The sequence below is a fragment of the Hypomesus nipponensis genome, chromosome 21, assembly GCF_054491055.1.
Source record: "Hypomesus nipponensis isolate SF chromosome 21, ASM5449105v1, whole genome shotgun sequence".
Classification (NCBI taxonomy): Eukaryota; Metazoa; Chordata; class Actinopteri; order Osmeriformes; family Osmeridae; genus Hypomesus; species Hypomesus nipponensis.
Genome location: NC_140381.1, coordinates 7,077,501 through 7,094,362, shown reverse-complemented (window position 1 = coordinate 7,094,362; position 16,862 = coordinate 7,077,501). Strand labels below are relative to the sequence as shown.

General features: G+C 50.7%; 1 protein-coding gene across 5 annotated transcripts in view; it reads left to right on the top strand.

The window, feature by feature from the left end:
- The first annotated feature begins 9,211 nt into the window (after positions 1-9,211).
- LOC146237679 (alpha-1,6-mannosylglycoprotein 6-beta-N-acetylglucosaminyltransferase B-like) overlaps positions 9,212-16,862 on the top strand; it is a 67,681-nt gene continuing 60,030 nt past the window's right edge. For all 5 annotated transcript variants that reach the window (XM_084685385.1, XM_084685384.1, XM_084685381.1 and 2 more), the window contains exons 1-2: positions 9,212-9,279; positions 13,702-13,814. In XM_084685385.1, coding sequence (XP_084541511.1) covers positions 9,212-9,279; positions 13,702-13,814 — 181 coding nt within the window. The remainder of the gene's footprint in view (positions 9,280-13,701; positions 13,815-16,862) is intronic.

Sequence of the window (16,862 nt, the reverse complement as noted above, 5' to 3'; positions counted from 1 at the left end):
AGAATGCAGTGTGGAGAAAGGTTTGTGTTGACTGAGTTCTGGAACTGGACCTTTACACAAACATTGTGTTAAAAGCTGTCTGCTTTTTGACACGCGCAGCAGATGCAGTGCATGAATTCAGCCATTGACATTAACAAACTGTCTACACTGGCCCTTTCAAAATGGTAACTCATCCATCTCTGCTTCTTTTTCTCTCAACCTGTCTTCACCCCCCCCCCCCCCCCTGTGAAACAAATCAAATCAACAGCTCTCGTGACTTATCCTTCCACAAGGACATCTTAAGCGATGAAACTAGCGAGCAGATAAGTGTGCGGTGTCTTCCGAAGTCAACGACAAGGTTTCCTGACAAGAAGCAAAACAAAATCATTCCCGTCGTCATTTTGCTTGACGTCCGTTCCCTTGGCGACCGACTTCCTCCTGACATCTGTTAATAGACGCTGTTGTCGGCGGGCTGTGAAAGGCACATTGGCACAGCGTGGAGGGCCTGACTGACACGTCCACCTCGTGCCAACTCCAGCTGCCACAGCGCTCGGTGCCACCCTCCTGGGATGTCCTTCCGTGTCCACCTCATCTCACCTCCATCCCTCCCTCCCTCCATCCTAGCCCTCCCTCCCTCCATCCAAGCCCTCCCTCCATCCTAGCCCTCCCTCCCTCCCTCCTAGCCCTCCCTCCCTCCCTCCTTGCCCTCCCTCCCTCCTAGCCCTCCCTCCTAGCCCTCCCTCCCTCCTTGCCCTCCCTCCTAGCCCTCCCTCCCTCCATCCTAGCCCTCCCTCCATCCTAGCCCTCCCTCCATCCTAGCCCTCCCTCCCTCCCTCCCTCCTAGCCCTCCCTCCCTCCTTGCCCTCCCTCCTAGCCCTCCCTCCCTCCCTCCTAGCCCTCCCTCCCTCCCTCCCTCCCTCCTAGCCCTCCCTCCCTCCTTCCTAGCCCTCTCTCCCCTGCAAGGTGAAGTCATTAACACTCCACTCCAGTCAGCAGCTGAAGGGAGTTGATTGGATGAAGTTTGCAATTTTAATCACGGAGCTCCCCCCAAAGATGGCTGCCTCCTCTTCTGCCCACGGCTTATTGGCATGGTTTCTCTTTGCCGTTCTTTGGAATGTTCTCATGTGGGAAACAGCTGGATGGAAAATTCATAAAGATTCTTTTGATTAATTAATGGTATTAAGAAGCCAATCCTATTGGACTCTTACATTTCACATTTGCCACCGCTGCACACCCAGCGACAGGGTTAGATTCATGTCTTCCCCTCTCTCTCTGCCACATTTCCTGTTTAACTGTCTCTCTGTCCAATTAAGCCATAAAATGCCCAAAATATACCCCCTCCCAAAAATGACACGCAACACTTTTGAATGAGAGACGTGAACCCACAATGATGACATCACCGTATGCAGAGCTAAAAGGAAACGAAAAAATGCTTTTTTTTTTCTGCCTCCCTCAGCCCAGAGGCTCCTCCCACTAGGAGGGTCAGGAGGTTAAACCAATAGCTGGCAGTTGACTGACAGCCAAGTCTGCCTGCACACTGAGAGAGTGACGAGAGTAACGCCCTTCAGAGAAGGTCACGCACACGCACGCCCCCATAAACACAGACGCACACGCATACGCACACAGGGTGAAATACCATCCTCATCTGCTCGGTCAATTAAAAGGCAATTAAACGCGCCAGCAGCAGACCTCCTAAATGAATATCTAACAGCTTTGATTCAACACAGACTCAGTTTGACTCTTGGTGTCATCATTTGGACAAGTTCTGACATGTCCCGGATCGACCAAACTTTGGTTCTTCACGCCCCTCCCACCTTCAGGTGTGGGGGGGGGGGGGTAGACCGCCAGGCCATCATGCACCCTGGGGAGTGTGTTTCGGAACACTGCCATGGGTCGACTCTCTCCAGGATGTTGTAAGCAGCTGGAGCGGTTGTCTTAGCGATCCGGTCTCCCCCGGTGGTCGTCCCGTTGTTACGGCCAATTAGAAGGGACATGAGTATTCCTGGGGCGTCGCGCCTCGCCAGCGTGATGCCAGCCTGCGCGAGTCACAGCCAATCAAATTCAAAGTGACAAAGTGATGGTGAAGGCCCACCGTGACTGAATACATGATGGGAGGGAGGGGGGGGCGGTAGAGTCAGGGGAGGGGTTTGGGGGGGGGGGTTGAAGGAAAGGGGGGTGGACGGCTCCGCGAAAAGAGGGATGGATTGATGGTCTATCATTTTTATGGACCTTAAGCGCTCGGCTCTCCTCTCCTCTCCTCGCTCTCTTAATTTTTCTTGTTTTCCTTTTCCTCCTTTTTCACTCTCTCTCTCTCTTTCTCTCATTCTAACTATTTCTCGTTCTATCTCTCTCTCGTTCTCTCTCTCTCGTTCTAATGACCTCCAAAAACCTGCCCATTTGTCTCTGAAATACACATGTACCTCCCTGCCTTATTAGTGGTGTCTCTCTCTAATAAGGCACCTTAACTCGTTCACTCTGGCTGTGGAAAATGCAACTCCACCTCGTATGGAGACAGATGACCTCTCTTCGACCACAGCTTTGGAATAGGGATGAAATTGCCCTCATCTATATACTGTTGCTGTCACACACACACACACACCAGAAGACACGCTCCGCGACACACGCACTCGGACGAGACGCTACACAGACTTGCTGGTGTTTACTGTGGATGAGGGTGTCATGAACAAACCGTCCATCCACCCCGCCTTCCTGCTGCTCCCGGTAGTCAGAACTCCGGCCGCACGGCGGCAACACTGACCTGGACGTCGGTTCCCAACGGTGATTCATGGGTTTAATCACGCCGGCCCGGGCAACCCTCCTGCAAACCTTTTTTAGTTTGACACACGACCGCCTCAGCGGAGCCCTGGCGCCATTTGTCCTATTTAGGACACCATAGTTAGACCTTGTGACAATTATGCCTGAGGATGCGGCGCGAGTCCTGACTCTGGCAGGCTGCCTCACGTCTGGAACAGCACCCCTGTGAAGTGGAGCCTCGGGTTCAATTACTGTCCTCAATCTCCCCACTGGCCTGTGATTGGTCGGCGCTACCTTTCCCTATATTGGTCTCTGATTGGACACTTTTAGGTGTGTCATTTTAGTGAAGGGTTATAGTTTGTTAAGCCTTATCTGTGTTGTGGAGACTGGCCCATATTGTGCCCTACTCTGTCCTATCCAGTATTTCATTGATAAACACCAATGCTGGAGTTGTTGTTTTTTTTTTTTACGGCCCTGGCTAAAGCATCCCTATCTTTTCGACAGTGGCCATTAGCCAGCGCTCACATTACAAGTAATCGTGTCCGTGCCTTGAAGTACACAAGTGGCCATGATGACAAACCTCCATTGATCCTCCGCATCTTTAAATTGCTACATAAGGTGAAGAGGAGAGAGGATGAATGGGCGTCCTCGTGTTCCCGTTCAGCCCTCCCATCTGAGTGCCTCCTTCTGGGGGTCACAGCTATGCATCACTGGGCCAAACGAGCCCTTTAACATGCCCCTCTGCTACTGCAGTGTGGAGAACAAGGATCAGGCCAAGTCTCAATGCTGGGTGGTGGAAGTCTCCCTGCTGGCTGTGCCCACGCGCCAAAGACCCCCCCCACCCCCCCCCCCCCCCAGGCTGAGATGTCCTCCTGTCCTGGCGGATAGCGCCGGCGGCAGCGCAAAACGAGGCAGTGACACGGCGGTTTCGCGACAGACGTAGAACGCGAAAGGACGACACGTCTGGGCGAATGCCGCCGCAAACCCCCGCGCCGCAATTGTCCACATTTGGTCACGCGCTATGATTTCCTGAGGTGGGAGAAAACTCCGGACTCGGAACAAAGCCCCGCCTCCATCCCACACTCCGGGTCGGAGAGGAGAACATCCACATGCATCACGCGTAACTACACGCCTTGATTGGCGTGTAGTTAATTCCCCCATGTCACCCAGCTGGGCTGAACTGGCCTGCAGTCTGAGTTTCTCTGACAGTAATCTCATTACACTGGTAATTTACATCTGACGGGGAGAGAGAGATTGAATCAGGAGAGCGGCCAGAACGAGAGACAGGCGATGAGAGAGACTTGTCTGGGCTTCCTTTCCCTCTTCACCTTCTCTTCTCCCCCCCCCCCCCCCCCTTACTCTCTCCATCCGTCTCCTGTTCACCTGGCGTTTTCTCTCCGTTTGGCTTTTCCTTATTCCTTCGCTCCTCACTCCTCCTCTACTTCACCTTTTTCTCTCCTCTCCCCTCCACCTCTCTTCCTCCTTCCAGGCTGCCTAAGGCTGTCCCGAGACCCTCGCTATAATTGAGTGTTTTCAACATCACAGCGGATTGCAGCTGAGTGTGTTTGTGTGTGTGCGCGCGCGCGCGCGCTTCGGTTTGTGTGCAATGTTGTGTCTTTGGACACTTGGACGTAACTTGACAGACATGAAAGCCGTAAGTGCATTTGAAAGGGATGGAGAGAGAGAGGAGGCAGAGACAGCCGCGGTTTGAAAAGGCTCTCTCTTCTTGCCCATCTGAATGTGCGTGTGTGTTCACATCTCAAGGCCCAATGCATCATATCCAGTTCCACTTCCATCGTGGAGTCCCTCTGGAACCTTGTCACCCTGTCTGCCTGCCCTCTCCTGCCCTGTCATACTATGAGACGGTTAGATCTGTCACATCAAACGTCCCTCTGGGGGCTCCCACCTCGGTCCCCTCTAGCCCCTAGCGCTCTCGGTAAGGTCCAGCACAGAGCCCTGAGGGCGCTGTCAACCTACAGTATCTGCCTGATGTTCCACCTTCGAGCCTTTTGTGTGTGTCCAGTTATTGTGTTGTACGGTTGAATAAGAGTCTGTGTGTGTGAGAGTGCGTGGGCACTTGTATACAAGGTCTGATACAAGCCCAACTCAGAGACGCAAATACAGACATCATTCATTCAGACTGAAAAGCACTTTGTGCAACACCGAACCATGTTTCAATAAGCTGGGGTTCTTCTTATTCCTGGCTGTACCTGCGAAGTAAATCTGAATTGCAGTGCAGATTGGTTGTGGTTGGTTAGTTTTCAGAGGAGATGGGCTGTTTCCTTCCCCAGACATCTGGGGGTGGGGCGAACACACACACACACACACACAGATATGTCATTGCTGCCATGTAGCTGTCACTCACACATGCTCCTCCTAGACATCAGGGAAGGATCTCTTACCCTGGGATCCCTATGTGAGTGTGTGTGTGTGTGTGTGTGTGTGTGTCGGTGTGTGCGTGTCCACAGGTTGCTCTCAGAAGTAATGAAAATGCAAATATGCTCTTCTCTCTTGATCTCCGCTGTCTGTCTGCAGATAACCCCTTCTCCCGGCCTCCTCTGATGTCAACCCGCCACCCCGAGCACCCCCTCCCCACCCCGAGACACACCAATCTTTCCCCCGCGTCCCACCGCCCTCATTCATTACGGACACATCCACGCCCTTTATTGTCGTGTCCCCTTGGTCCACTCTGCACTCCTTTCATCGATTCCCTCCGTCCTTCCATTCATCTGCAACATTCCACCCGCTTTATTCGTTCGTTAGAATCCCTTGTTAAAAAAACAACAACCAGGCAGCGTTGTCTTTAATTGGAATGAAGAGCAGTCTGAATGAAAAACGGTAGATAGAGCCCAGGTAGCCTGAGGAGGGGAGCGATGGAATGATTAACGATTAGCAATTAACTCAAAGGTCTTATTTCCAATTACAGTTCAGGAGTAATGAATTGGCTTTGTATGTTTTTGCTCGAATCCAGACGCCCAATTAGCCGGTCTTTGTTGCGGGAGCAGCAGGAAGGAGGTGGGAGGAGCTAGAGGGGTGGCGGGGCCATGGCAACGGGCTGCGTCTCCACAGTCTTCAGATGTTCCCTCTCCTGGGACTACTTCCTTCTTCACAGCGATGATCCACCATTGTGGTGAATGGGATCGTGCGTGCAACGCGCGCGCATGAAAAAACACACACACAACACAGCCTTTACCGTGACGATATGTACGTATTTTTGGACCGTGACTGCAGTGCTGACTGTCTCTCCTCCACCACTTCATTTGCGGTATCCCTCCCCAAAAATAATTGCGGCAAAGAAATTCTATTTGGCCTGCGGTACAGAAAATTGAATTAGATGGGTCACAGGGGCTCCAGGCTATGGAATTACTCTGCTTCATTTGAGGCATGAACTAGCCCCGGCCAGCATCTGTGACTTCACGTCAAGAGTCCGAGAGAAAGAGAGAAGAAGAAGAAGAAGAAGAAAAGAATTGGATCGGCGACATCCTCTGCTCCTGCTCTTTGTTCAAACGGAGAGAGAGGACGACCAAGACTGACACGCAGCCACCGGGCACAAATCAGTCCACACACACACACACACAAACAGACCCCCGGTTTCAAAACGGTTTTATCGCCTTGTCCAGAGACGTTTGCTTAGCATTATGATTTCCTTCACACACACACACACACACAACGTTTCTTAGAAGTCTCCGGATGGCAACGTTTTGAAACAGAGAATGGATATGGTTGCAGTGTTATCATCCTCCCCCAACACTCACACACTGGCTTCCCTGGTGCTCCCTCTCCCCTCCCCAGATAACAGCCCATCCAGACCCATGACGTAGACCAGCACCTTGTAATGGGCAGCCACGGGACCTCCTCCTACACAGGACACACCAGCTCCACATACGGAATGCTACTGCCACCTTTATGACCGTGTTGTGGAATCCCAGACTGCACCATGGACTACACTACAACTCCCAGCATGCCTGTAGTGTCTGGAATACAAAGCAGGAAGTGACTCGGGTCACTCCCAGGGTAGGTGATAATCCTTTTTCACTTGCCCAGTGGGAATCATTGGCCACAGAGCCACACGCCAACCAGGTTTCTCGGGGAGAGTGTGTGTCCACTAAGCAGGCTACGTTGTTAGCATGTGGGTTGGTGCACAGTGGGAGCTAATGTCTGCAGAGGAGGAACCCATATGCCACGCGTGCCTGTTTGTGACAGAATGCTCTTAAGGGGGCATTGATCTTGGTTGTGTGTGTGTGTGTGTGTGCGCAAATGTTTGTTTGTTTGTTTGTTTGTGTGAAACTGTTTGTGCGAACAACAGTGTTTGTGTGAAACTGTTTGTTTGTGCGAACAACAGTGTTTGTGTGAACAGTGTTTGTGTGACACTGTGTGCTATTTCAAGACAGACACACACACACATACACCGCAGGTATTTCTCAGTCCAGTGTTTGAGTGCAGGAAGTTTCAGACTCCCCAGCCGACTTCCTCCCCTTGCTGACTCCCAAACTAGAAGGGCGACTAACAGGGAGCCACTGTCACAGGAAATGACACATCAATGACGTACTCACGCATGACAGTGTCTGCGTTTCGGGCCCTGTCAGATGTGCCTCTCTCTCTCTCTCTCTCTCTCTCTCTCTCTCTCTCTCTCTCTCTCTCTCTCTCTCTCTCTCTCTCTCTCTCTCTCTCTCTCTCTCTCTCTCTCTCTCTCTCTCTCTCTCTCTCTCTCTCTCTCTCTCTCTCTCTCTCTCTCTCTCTCTCTCTCTCTCTCTCTCTCTCTCTCTCTCTCTCTCTCTCTCTCTCTCTCTCTCTCTCTCTCTCTCATTCTCTCTCTCTCTCCTCATTCTCTCTCTCTCTCCTCATTCTCTCTCTCTCTCTCTCTCTCTCTCTCTCCTCATCCTCTCTCTCTCTCTCTCTCCTCATCCTCTCTCTCTCTCTCTCTCTCCTCATCTCTCTCTCTCTCTCTCTCTCTCTCTCTCTCTCTCTCTCTCTCTCTCTCTCTCTCTCTCTCTCTCCTCTCTCTCTCTCTCTCTCTCTCCTCATCCTCTCTCTCTCTCTCTCTCTCTCCTCATCCTCTCTCTCTCTCTCTCTCTCTCCTCATCCTCTCTCTCTCTCTCTCCTCATCCTCTCTCTCTCTCTCTCCTCATCCTCTCTCTCTCTCTCTCCTCTCCCTCTTTGCTCCAATGCTTCAGTGGTTCCACTCGCTGGTGAGAGTAATGGGACCAGTGATGTCTCTGACTATTTTCCATATTTTTCTTTTTCTCACTTAGACTCAACTGATGGGTAGAGACTGAATTTCTGCAGGGATTTATGGATTCTCGTAACCCTATGAAGGGATTTTGAGACTTGTAGTTTTAACATAACGGCTTTAGTTCTACTGTGAATTGGCTGTTCCCATTGAAATGCATGTTCAAATCTATAACACATAGGGTAGTATAAAAGCGTTTGATAGGGAAGACATAGCAATTGTAAAATCTCTATCCAGTAATGTCACAGTAAGAGCACTTTTCAATCCGAATTACTGAGTATTGGCCGCCGAGGGACGCTGTTGGACCCGCGGAACTGCTGTGAAACGTCGCTGGCCATGGTGCTGAAAGAGCCAAGTCGAAAATCCCTTCCATGTAATTCCTTTATGACATTTAATTTGAAAAAGAAAATAAATAATGGACACTGTTTTATTTATACACATTGGAATCCAATTCAATAACTAAGAAACCAATTTAATATTTACGTAACTACATTATCCATTACCTTTCGGGGCAGCCACTGAAGGCAATATTGCATCGTGAAAGTTAAATTGGCTTTGAATCCAATTGATATGGATGTCCCTCCGGGTATAATGGCTTGAGATAAATCCATAGGTGGCGCTATGACGAAAGTTCTCGTGGTGGCCTGACGAACAAACGCACTGCAACATCTCAACCCTCCCGCCAGACACCAAAGCCCTCGTGGGGAGAAGGAGTTACGTAGCCACACATGGACAGAGGAGAACAAACAGCTTTCTAACCTCACTTCGCTGCCTCCGTCAGTGAGAGAAGACGTCTGATTCCGTTCCGAGCGGTCTACATTTTGGAGGAGATAAGTTTGAACCACTGACCATTATTTCAATTCGGATCCTTTTCGTGGGGAAATCCGATTCGAACACATGACCAACGGATCGTGTCCACTCAACCGACATCGACTTGAACCGAGATTGTTGAGTTTTCACTCCAAGTGAAATCTCAATCTACGATCGCATGCATAGCCTTCAATTGTCCGCAATTTCACCCGTTGTATTTTCGGATCGAAGTTTAAAATACCAGAACCCCAAAAATCCATGGATTTTATTTCACATATGACTTGTTTTCTTACTCTGGAGCCGTGTACACGCGCCTTGGACCGTTGAAGCTGTTTACAGCGCTGCTGACATGCAACTGTTTCAGCACCACCTCGTCAAGTTCCAGGTTACGGGGTTAACGATGTCGGGAACGGACAGTTTGGATGCTCGTTTTGGAAAATGATTGCTGGGAACACCGACGGTACAATAATGGTTAGAAGATGCCTTGTGACGTTCAAGCCGTTCAGGTGAGAAGCAACGAACCGAAACTGAACGAAATATCATTAAGAGTATAGACGCTCATTGATACATTGCATAGACCGCCTAACCTAGTAAATGAACGTGCTTTTAATTATACATTCGGTAAATACTTGTTCTGCAGTCCGAAATGGCATGGGAGTTGTAGAGGGCATATTCTGTGAATACTGTAAGCTTCAAAGGCACTGTGCAATTTACGATCATGTATAAAGCACACTGCCTACCTGAAACGTTTTGCTGCTGGAAAGCTGCGTAACCTGCACAATTACGCTCTCAAAAAGAAAGTTACTTTGTCAGACGAGCCTATCATATTTCTTCTTTGAGCCAGAAACCCCAACGCCTCTAATGTTAATTCGCACATACATCTAGGGGTTCTGCAGCCCTGTGGCTGCCCGTGCGTGTGCCCGTGCGTGTGCCCGTGAACGCTGTTGTGTTTATTAAACTGTGGTTTGACGTTCGCCAGATGTTTTCCACAAAAGAAGCAATGCAATTTAAACCGGGATGAATGATTACCTTGCATGTTCACAGCTGGATCCGTACGGATGGCGCACTGAGGGATCCCATGACAACTAAAAGTGAGGCAGATTATCAATCAAGCGAGCCTTGGTCGAGTAAGATGCTTATCGCTTGGCTTGCCTTATTATCGTACACAAGTCCCACAACAGTTCCATCCATTACGTCATTAGTTAACATGCAAACAGATGTGAATAGAGACAAGGCTGCTCGACGATAATACTCTTCCCCCCCCCCCACCATGTGTGTGTACCTCCGTAACAGAAGCCCATTCCAGTGTATTTCCTGCTATGCTTAAAAGAAGTGTGTATAATAACCCATTAAATATATCTGTAAACCCCCCCCCCCCCCCCCCCATAACAAACCCAATATTTTCCGTTAATCACCAACTAACTTAACCAACCGAGGTTGCAGAGGTTTGGTAATCCTCAAAATCCTAAAATTATCTTCAGCAAGGGCAATGGAACATACGGGAACGATAACCTGACGATAACCTAATACCACCCACCGGAGGGCTGACCCGGACTCTCTGAACCAAAAAGTTGTGGAATCCTTGGAGAACCTGCACCTGCACACGTCCTCTAACTCCATTCAGTTTCAATCTACCTGGGGGTGAGATCTGATAAGTGGGAACGTGTGCGAAAGCCAATTAGGAGATAGCGAATCTCGCCTTCTTATCCAATTAGAAGACCAAAGCGTTTACTTTAAGCCTTTTAATTAGCGACGCGTCAGGCTGGCCCTGTCTAATCCTCCCCTATCACCCACAGAGGAGCTTTGAAAAACAGCCTAACGATAAGGAGAAAGAGATCGCCCGGAGACGGGGGCCGCTTATACGCACACACACACGGCCTGCACATGAACACACACACACACACAGGCAAGCAATCACTGTCAATCCGCTACACCCTTAACCTCACTCTCTCTCACGCTCTCTCTCTCTCTCGCTCGCGTTCTCTCTCTAGCTCTTTCTTTTGCTCGCTCTCTCTCACACACTGTCTGGCCTTGCTCAGTCACACCCAAGCCACAGGTCAAAGAGGAGTGTTGATAAAGATGGATCAGGCAGGCAAAGGGCAGAGGTTTGAGACACTTAGCCCCCTCCTACCTTGTGTGATTTGCATCCCTCCGTTCCTCTCTTACTCTCTTTCTCACACACACACACTCTCTTTCTCACACACACACACACACACACACAGGCTGACACTGTAGGCCTGCAAATGGAGACTCTCCTCATCCACAGAGATCCCCTAATCCCAGTGAAACGGATGGACTAAAATCCCTTTTAGATCAGTAACCCAATAGAAATGGACTCAAGTCAATCTTTTAACCCTGGGTTATGTCAACGCTAACTTGAGGTCAATGAAACCTCAATTTGCCAAACCCGGTTTTGCTTCACAGCCGGATGGTTTAAAGGTAAATAATCCCAGGTATAAATTCGTAATCCCAGACGAGGCCTCGCAATAAAGATATCCTCCCTCTCCCCAGATTTTAATCTGTCAGAATAGCACCGCGCTCCATCAACAGTGATGGAATAATCTCCGACACGTTGCACAATATTGCCGGAACAGATGGGTGCGATAATTCAATATCTGAGAATGTTCCAGTTCACAGGAATAAAGAGAGATGGCAGGATGAGTATGTGCCTGCTGTTAGGACTGGACGTGTGAGATATCATTATGCTTTCAGTCACGAGCCCTCCATTCTCCCCTCCATTGGGTGATCTGTCTCCGTGAGCAAGGAGGCTCATGAAGACAGTACCCAAGGCTGATTTCAAAGGCCAGGATGACCAGTGTAGGAGGACACAGTTGTTGGCATCTTAAATCAAGCGACGCACTACTGACTCGAGGAGTCAGATGGCTGAGCGGTGAGGGAGTTGGGCTAGTAATCAGAAGGTTGCCGGATCGATTCCCTGCCGTGCCAAATTACGTTGTGTCCTTGGGCAAGGCACTTCACCCTACTTGCCTCGGGGGGAATGTCCCTCTACTTACTGTAAGTCGCTCTGGATAAGAGCGTCTGCTAAATGACTAAATGTAAATGTACTGAAACCAGGACTGGGATTTCATCTCAATCCTAAATGACATGAAAAGGTTTCAGTGCTGGATCTTAAAACCCATTTTAGCCTAATATGGACTTCAAAAAAGGAATGTGATTGTACCACGGTCTAACAAACACCTGCCCCCCACCTGCCAATCCTTGTCCAGGTATTTGAGGAATGCTGAAATGGCAATAATGACACATCCAATGACTAAGGACCATAATTGTCTCTCAGTGCAGAAATGAAGTCACCTTGGAAGGCTGCCAAACCACTTCTGCGCTATGATTCTGAAATCGTTTATGGTCCAAACCTTCGCTACCTTGTAGGCATCCACATATGACGGGATGCTATCAAGAGAATCCTCGGTTAAATTGATGGACATTTTGAAGTCGGCGCGTGTGCGTTTGACTGACATATTTGCGGAGTTTGATCTCACGCCATTCCAAGGTGTTGTTTTGAGGACATGAAGTTGTTTACTCTACGTATGGACGGGTAATCCGGACATGTCATCAGTGCATTCTAGAAAACCACCCTCTTTTTGTTTGTTTTTCTTCCCCGAGTAAACCAATGAATAATTCACTTGTGCTTTTTCTCGGTTATTGTGAGGCCTTTCGTCTCCCTGCTGCTTGCTCAGACACTAACGCAGAAGGTGCCGGCTTGGCAGGGGATGCTGGCGGGCTACACGTATAAGCTACACACAGAAGCTACACACACTTCTGGTTGGAGACCCAGGGAATATAAAGCGAACTGTGCTGTCTGTCTGTTTAAATATGCAAACTGCGAAGTTGAGAACCCTGTATGGTAGAGGACTTGGGGGGGGGGGGGGGGGTGTCCAGGGGGGTAACGTCATGGTTGTGTTGCACTCTAGATTAGATCCGAGGTTTATTGGGTTCTATGTTCTTTCTCTTCCTTATTCCCTTGTCTCCTCTCCTTTTCCGGTCCTCTCTCTCTCCTGTTCTCTCCCCTACTCTTGTCTCCTCTCCTTTTCCCGTCCTCTCTCTCCTGTTCTCGGCCCTTCTCTTTTCTCCTCTCCTTTTCCTGTCCTCCCCCCTCCTCTTCTCCTCTCCTCTTTTTTTCCCTTCTCCACCCCCCCCCCCCGTCCACACTTCTCCTTGCAGTCAAGCAGAGTCGATTGCGTTCTATCTTCTTCCCCTCTTCTCTCCCTCGCCCCCTTAACCCTTACCCGCCGCACCACTTCTCCTTCTCTCCCTACCCACCTCCGCTAAAATAACTCATTTGCCCACGAGCGCCATGCGCACCTGACAAGCCACATTAATTAAAGCCATGCGCTGCCGGGGCCAATAGGACAAGCAGCTTGTCTCTAATTGGACGAGCCTGGTTGGAGTGGAATGCGAGCCAAGTAGCCCGCAGCGTCATCCCTCCAGGGGCTCCGCGGCGGGGAAGGGACCTCGCATGGCCCCAGACATGGGGGTGAGGGGGTTGGGGTAGGGGGTGTCCCAGCCTCTGTGAGAAGCATCTTCATCTGGCATGTTCTCCTTTTGAGAGCGCTAGCATGCTCTCTGGCGCTGTGCTGTGTTTCCTCCTGCTGTGCAATATCTTGACTGTTTTTTTTTCTTCTGCTTCTCTCCTCCTCCCCCCCTCCCCCCTCCTTCCTTGCCTCTCTCCATCTTCCCTCCCTCCTTCCTTGCCTCTCTCCATCTTCCCTCCCTCCTTCCTTGCCTCTCTCCATCTTCCCTCCCTCCTTCCTTGCCTCTCTCCATCTTCCCTCCCTCCTGTCCGTCTCTCCTCTTTCATTATTTTCTGATCCCGTTCATGTTTTGGGGTGGGGTTTCCACCTTGTACTCTCCCGGCCGCTCCTTCCTCCCCTCTCCTTCCTCCCTCTTTTCTCCTCCTCCTCCTTTTCCAGGATATTCGTGGTTGGCATTGGCTTCTTCAGCCTGTGTTTTCTAATGACCTCCCTAGGGGGGCAGTTCTCAGCCAAGAGACTGGGAGACTCCCCATTCACCATCCGGACAGAAGGTACAAAAACACTCTGTGTGTGTGTGTGGTCTGTTCAAGCATATCTGTGTGTGCTCCTTTGTGGGTGAGCATATATGTGTGTGTGTTTGTGCGTTTCCCCCCACACACAGGGGAAAGTCTTCCCTAACAGGTTTTGCATGATAAAAGGGATCTCGTGTCATCTCTAGAGCTCATAAGCTGCAGAATCTTACTTCGAACCATTTTTCATTACAACACTCCCAGTATAGCTGTGCCGTACTTTCATAAATGCAGTAACAGTTGTAGCCCACACATCAGGGAATAGCCTGACAAGCCCATATAGCCGAGAGGCTTTCTGTTCATGAGTGTGCCATGCTACCCCCCCCCCCCCACACACACACACACACACACACACACACACACACACACACTGTATAAATGAGCGTTAGTCTGCATTCGTACGGCAACCCGGCAGTGTCTCGCTCCCATCCGGATCAATCTCCACACTTCGGGCCCTCAGACTCTATCAACACTTCCTGGGTGCCGAGTAAGAAATGGCGCTGAGTGGTAGGTCTCATAACCAGAGTAATGCGGTCTCTGAAGCCTGCCTCCAGCTGCCCAATATCTCGCTGGAGAAATGTCATTATCACATCGGGCAACTGGAGTTTTGTCACGTGACCTTATCCCAGGGCTTGCTGGCCAATGGCGGGTTGGTGGAGGGTGGCAGCTAATCCTTCTGGCTCGGCAAGGTGTGAAGTGTGAAGTCAGGGGTCCTTGCGGCTTCACAGCTGTCTCTCATGCTGCCCGAGTCAAAATAAGAAGCTTGGCTTCTTACAGAGGAGGATGAGCAGTTTCTAACAGGAGATAATCCTGGTGTTGGGAGAGAGATTGGGGAGGTCAGTGTTGGTTGTGTGTGTGTGTGTACGCATGATTCATTAATCACTCTTGCCCCGATGTCTGGGTAGACATCTGGAACTAGCTCATTAAGATCCGCTCACTGTCCAACCTCGCAGGGGTGCGTGTGTGTGGGTGGGTGTGTGCATGTGCACAGATGTATGTGCATGTGTCACGGCGTTTGCATCACGCAACTACAGCAGTAATGTGCGTAGGTGTGCTCGTGCATGTGTGCGTGTGGTGAATTTGCATAAAAGCGTCCGGTTAATGGAGCGATTGCTGAAATGTGGGACAAGACTGGGACCAGGGAGATGAAGAGGACCTTCCATCTGCTCGGCTCCAAATCAGCTGTGAAAACAAGTGGCCCTTTTATTAATTCTCTGTGCGCCACCTGCAGTACCCTGGCACACACACGCGCACGTGCACTTTCTCCCTCGCTTACACACACTGTGCCAGACTCTCTGTCACATTTTCATTTACTCTCTTTTTTTCACTTTTATACCATTCACCCCCCCCCCCCCCCCAACACACACACACACACACTCAAACACCCAACACTGCTTAATCCCTTGTCATTCTGAGATTCCGGAATCAATAGGAAAAGCATGTACTTACTGTCGGATGCTGCATTGTGGGAAATAATTACAGCAGAGAAACTTCCTTGCTTCTGAATACGTCTTGTCAGTCACCTTGAAGCCCACACAGGAGGAGTCATGGAGATAACAATAGGCTCCTATCTGATATGTTGACACCCACAGCTGAAAGAAAAAATCTCAAACTAAACAAACAAAAGCCTTTTCTTTTTTTTCACATCATGCACGCCAAACCGAAATTGGCTACAATGAGTCGTCAAAATAGCGAAGCTTCATTCACCGAAACATGCATGCCTCACACAAGTGGCTTTCTTTACTTTGACGGTATATAACCTTGTCACCGCAATGGTCTGGGTACTGGTGGCATTGTGCTCGTCTACGTTGTCACTGCACTGCCTCTCCTGGATTATCTGGTTCTGCCAAGGGGCCGTGGTCCCGGCGCTGTTCAAACCTCCTCACCGCCTCCCGCATCCGCCCATGTCTGTACGAGATGTCGGGGTGGAGCAGGTTGAACGAGAGCGCGAGCGGGGGATCAAGGTAGAGGGAGGCCGAGCGGGAAGAAATAAGGGATGTTGAATGAAGGAAAGAAAGAAAGGCTGAGATAAAAAGAGAAGCGGGGAGAAAATGAGAGGGTTGGGGGGGGGGGAGGAATTGTCCTCTCTCACCGCCGAATTGAAATGTGACAGGCCAGGAGAGGAAGAAAGAAGTGGAGGTTGGCGGAAATAGAACCCCCCCCCCCCCCCCCGATTTGTTTCAAATCGGAAGACGCCGCGCTGCCGTTCCAGCGCCGCCCGAGACGTCTCCATCAAAGCGTCTCCCCAAACAGCTCGTCTATCCGGCACCCCGCAGTTTGTACTCACAACAAGGGCTCGGGTGACACTTCTCCGCGTGCCCGTAACCGCCAGCGCTCGCTGCTCTATTTGTTCTAGCTCTGAGCTCCCTCAGTGTGCACTGGTAATGCATCTCCCAGAGGTGAAGAGGGGGGGGGGGGGGTGGGAAGAATAATGACTCCCCATGCGACTGCTGTATGGATAAAACAACCCTATCATAGGCCTGGGAGATAGTAGCTGCTTCACTAAAGGTTCTGGGCCTGTTATGGGTTCAGTACCATGTTTCTCCCCCACCGGGGGGGGAACTTGACAATGGATGAAACACAATCCGTTATCACCGATTGTCGTCCTGGGTAGCCGCCTAAGAGGAGGCTTGTCCCTCGAGGACCCCCCCCCCCCCCACCTCCATCCTTCTCATTCCCGCCCCGTGCATGACGAGATAGCGCGCTCCACTCCGTCACAGACTCCCGACGTATGTTATATAACGCGCGGCGCCATTGCTCTCCCCACCCCCCAACAGAGGCCTCCCTGCACCGCCGTGCAGACGGGTGTCGAAACAAATCCTCCGCGACAATCTTCCCCCCTCCGCCTCCGGCAGCAGGTGCTGGGGCGTACCCAACCGCCGTACGTCAAGTTGCGCTCCTTGGCGAGCCGCGCTGTAGCCTGGGGGCTCCTCTGGGTAGCCGAGTGTACCGGGAGTGGGAGCGTGCGTGACGGCGCGCCGGCGGAAGCAGCAGCAGGTGAACGGAAACCCTCCTTTGGATTGCAAGTTG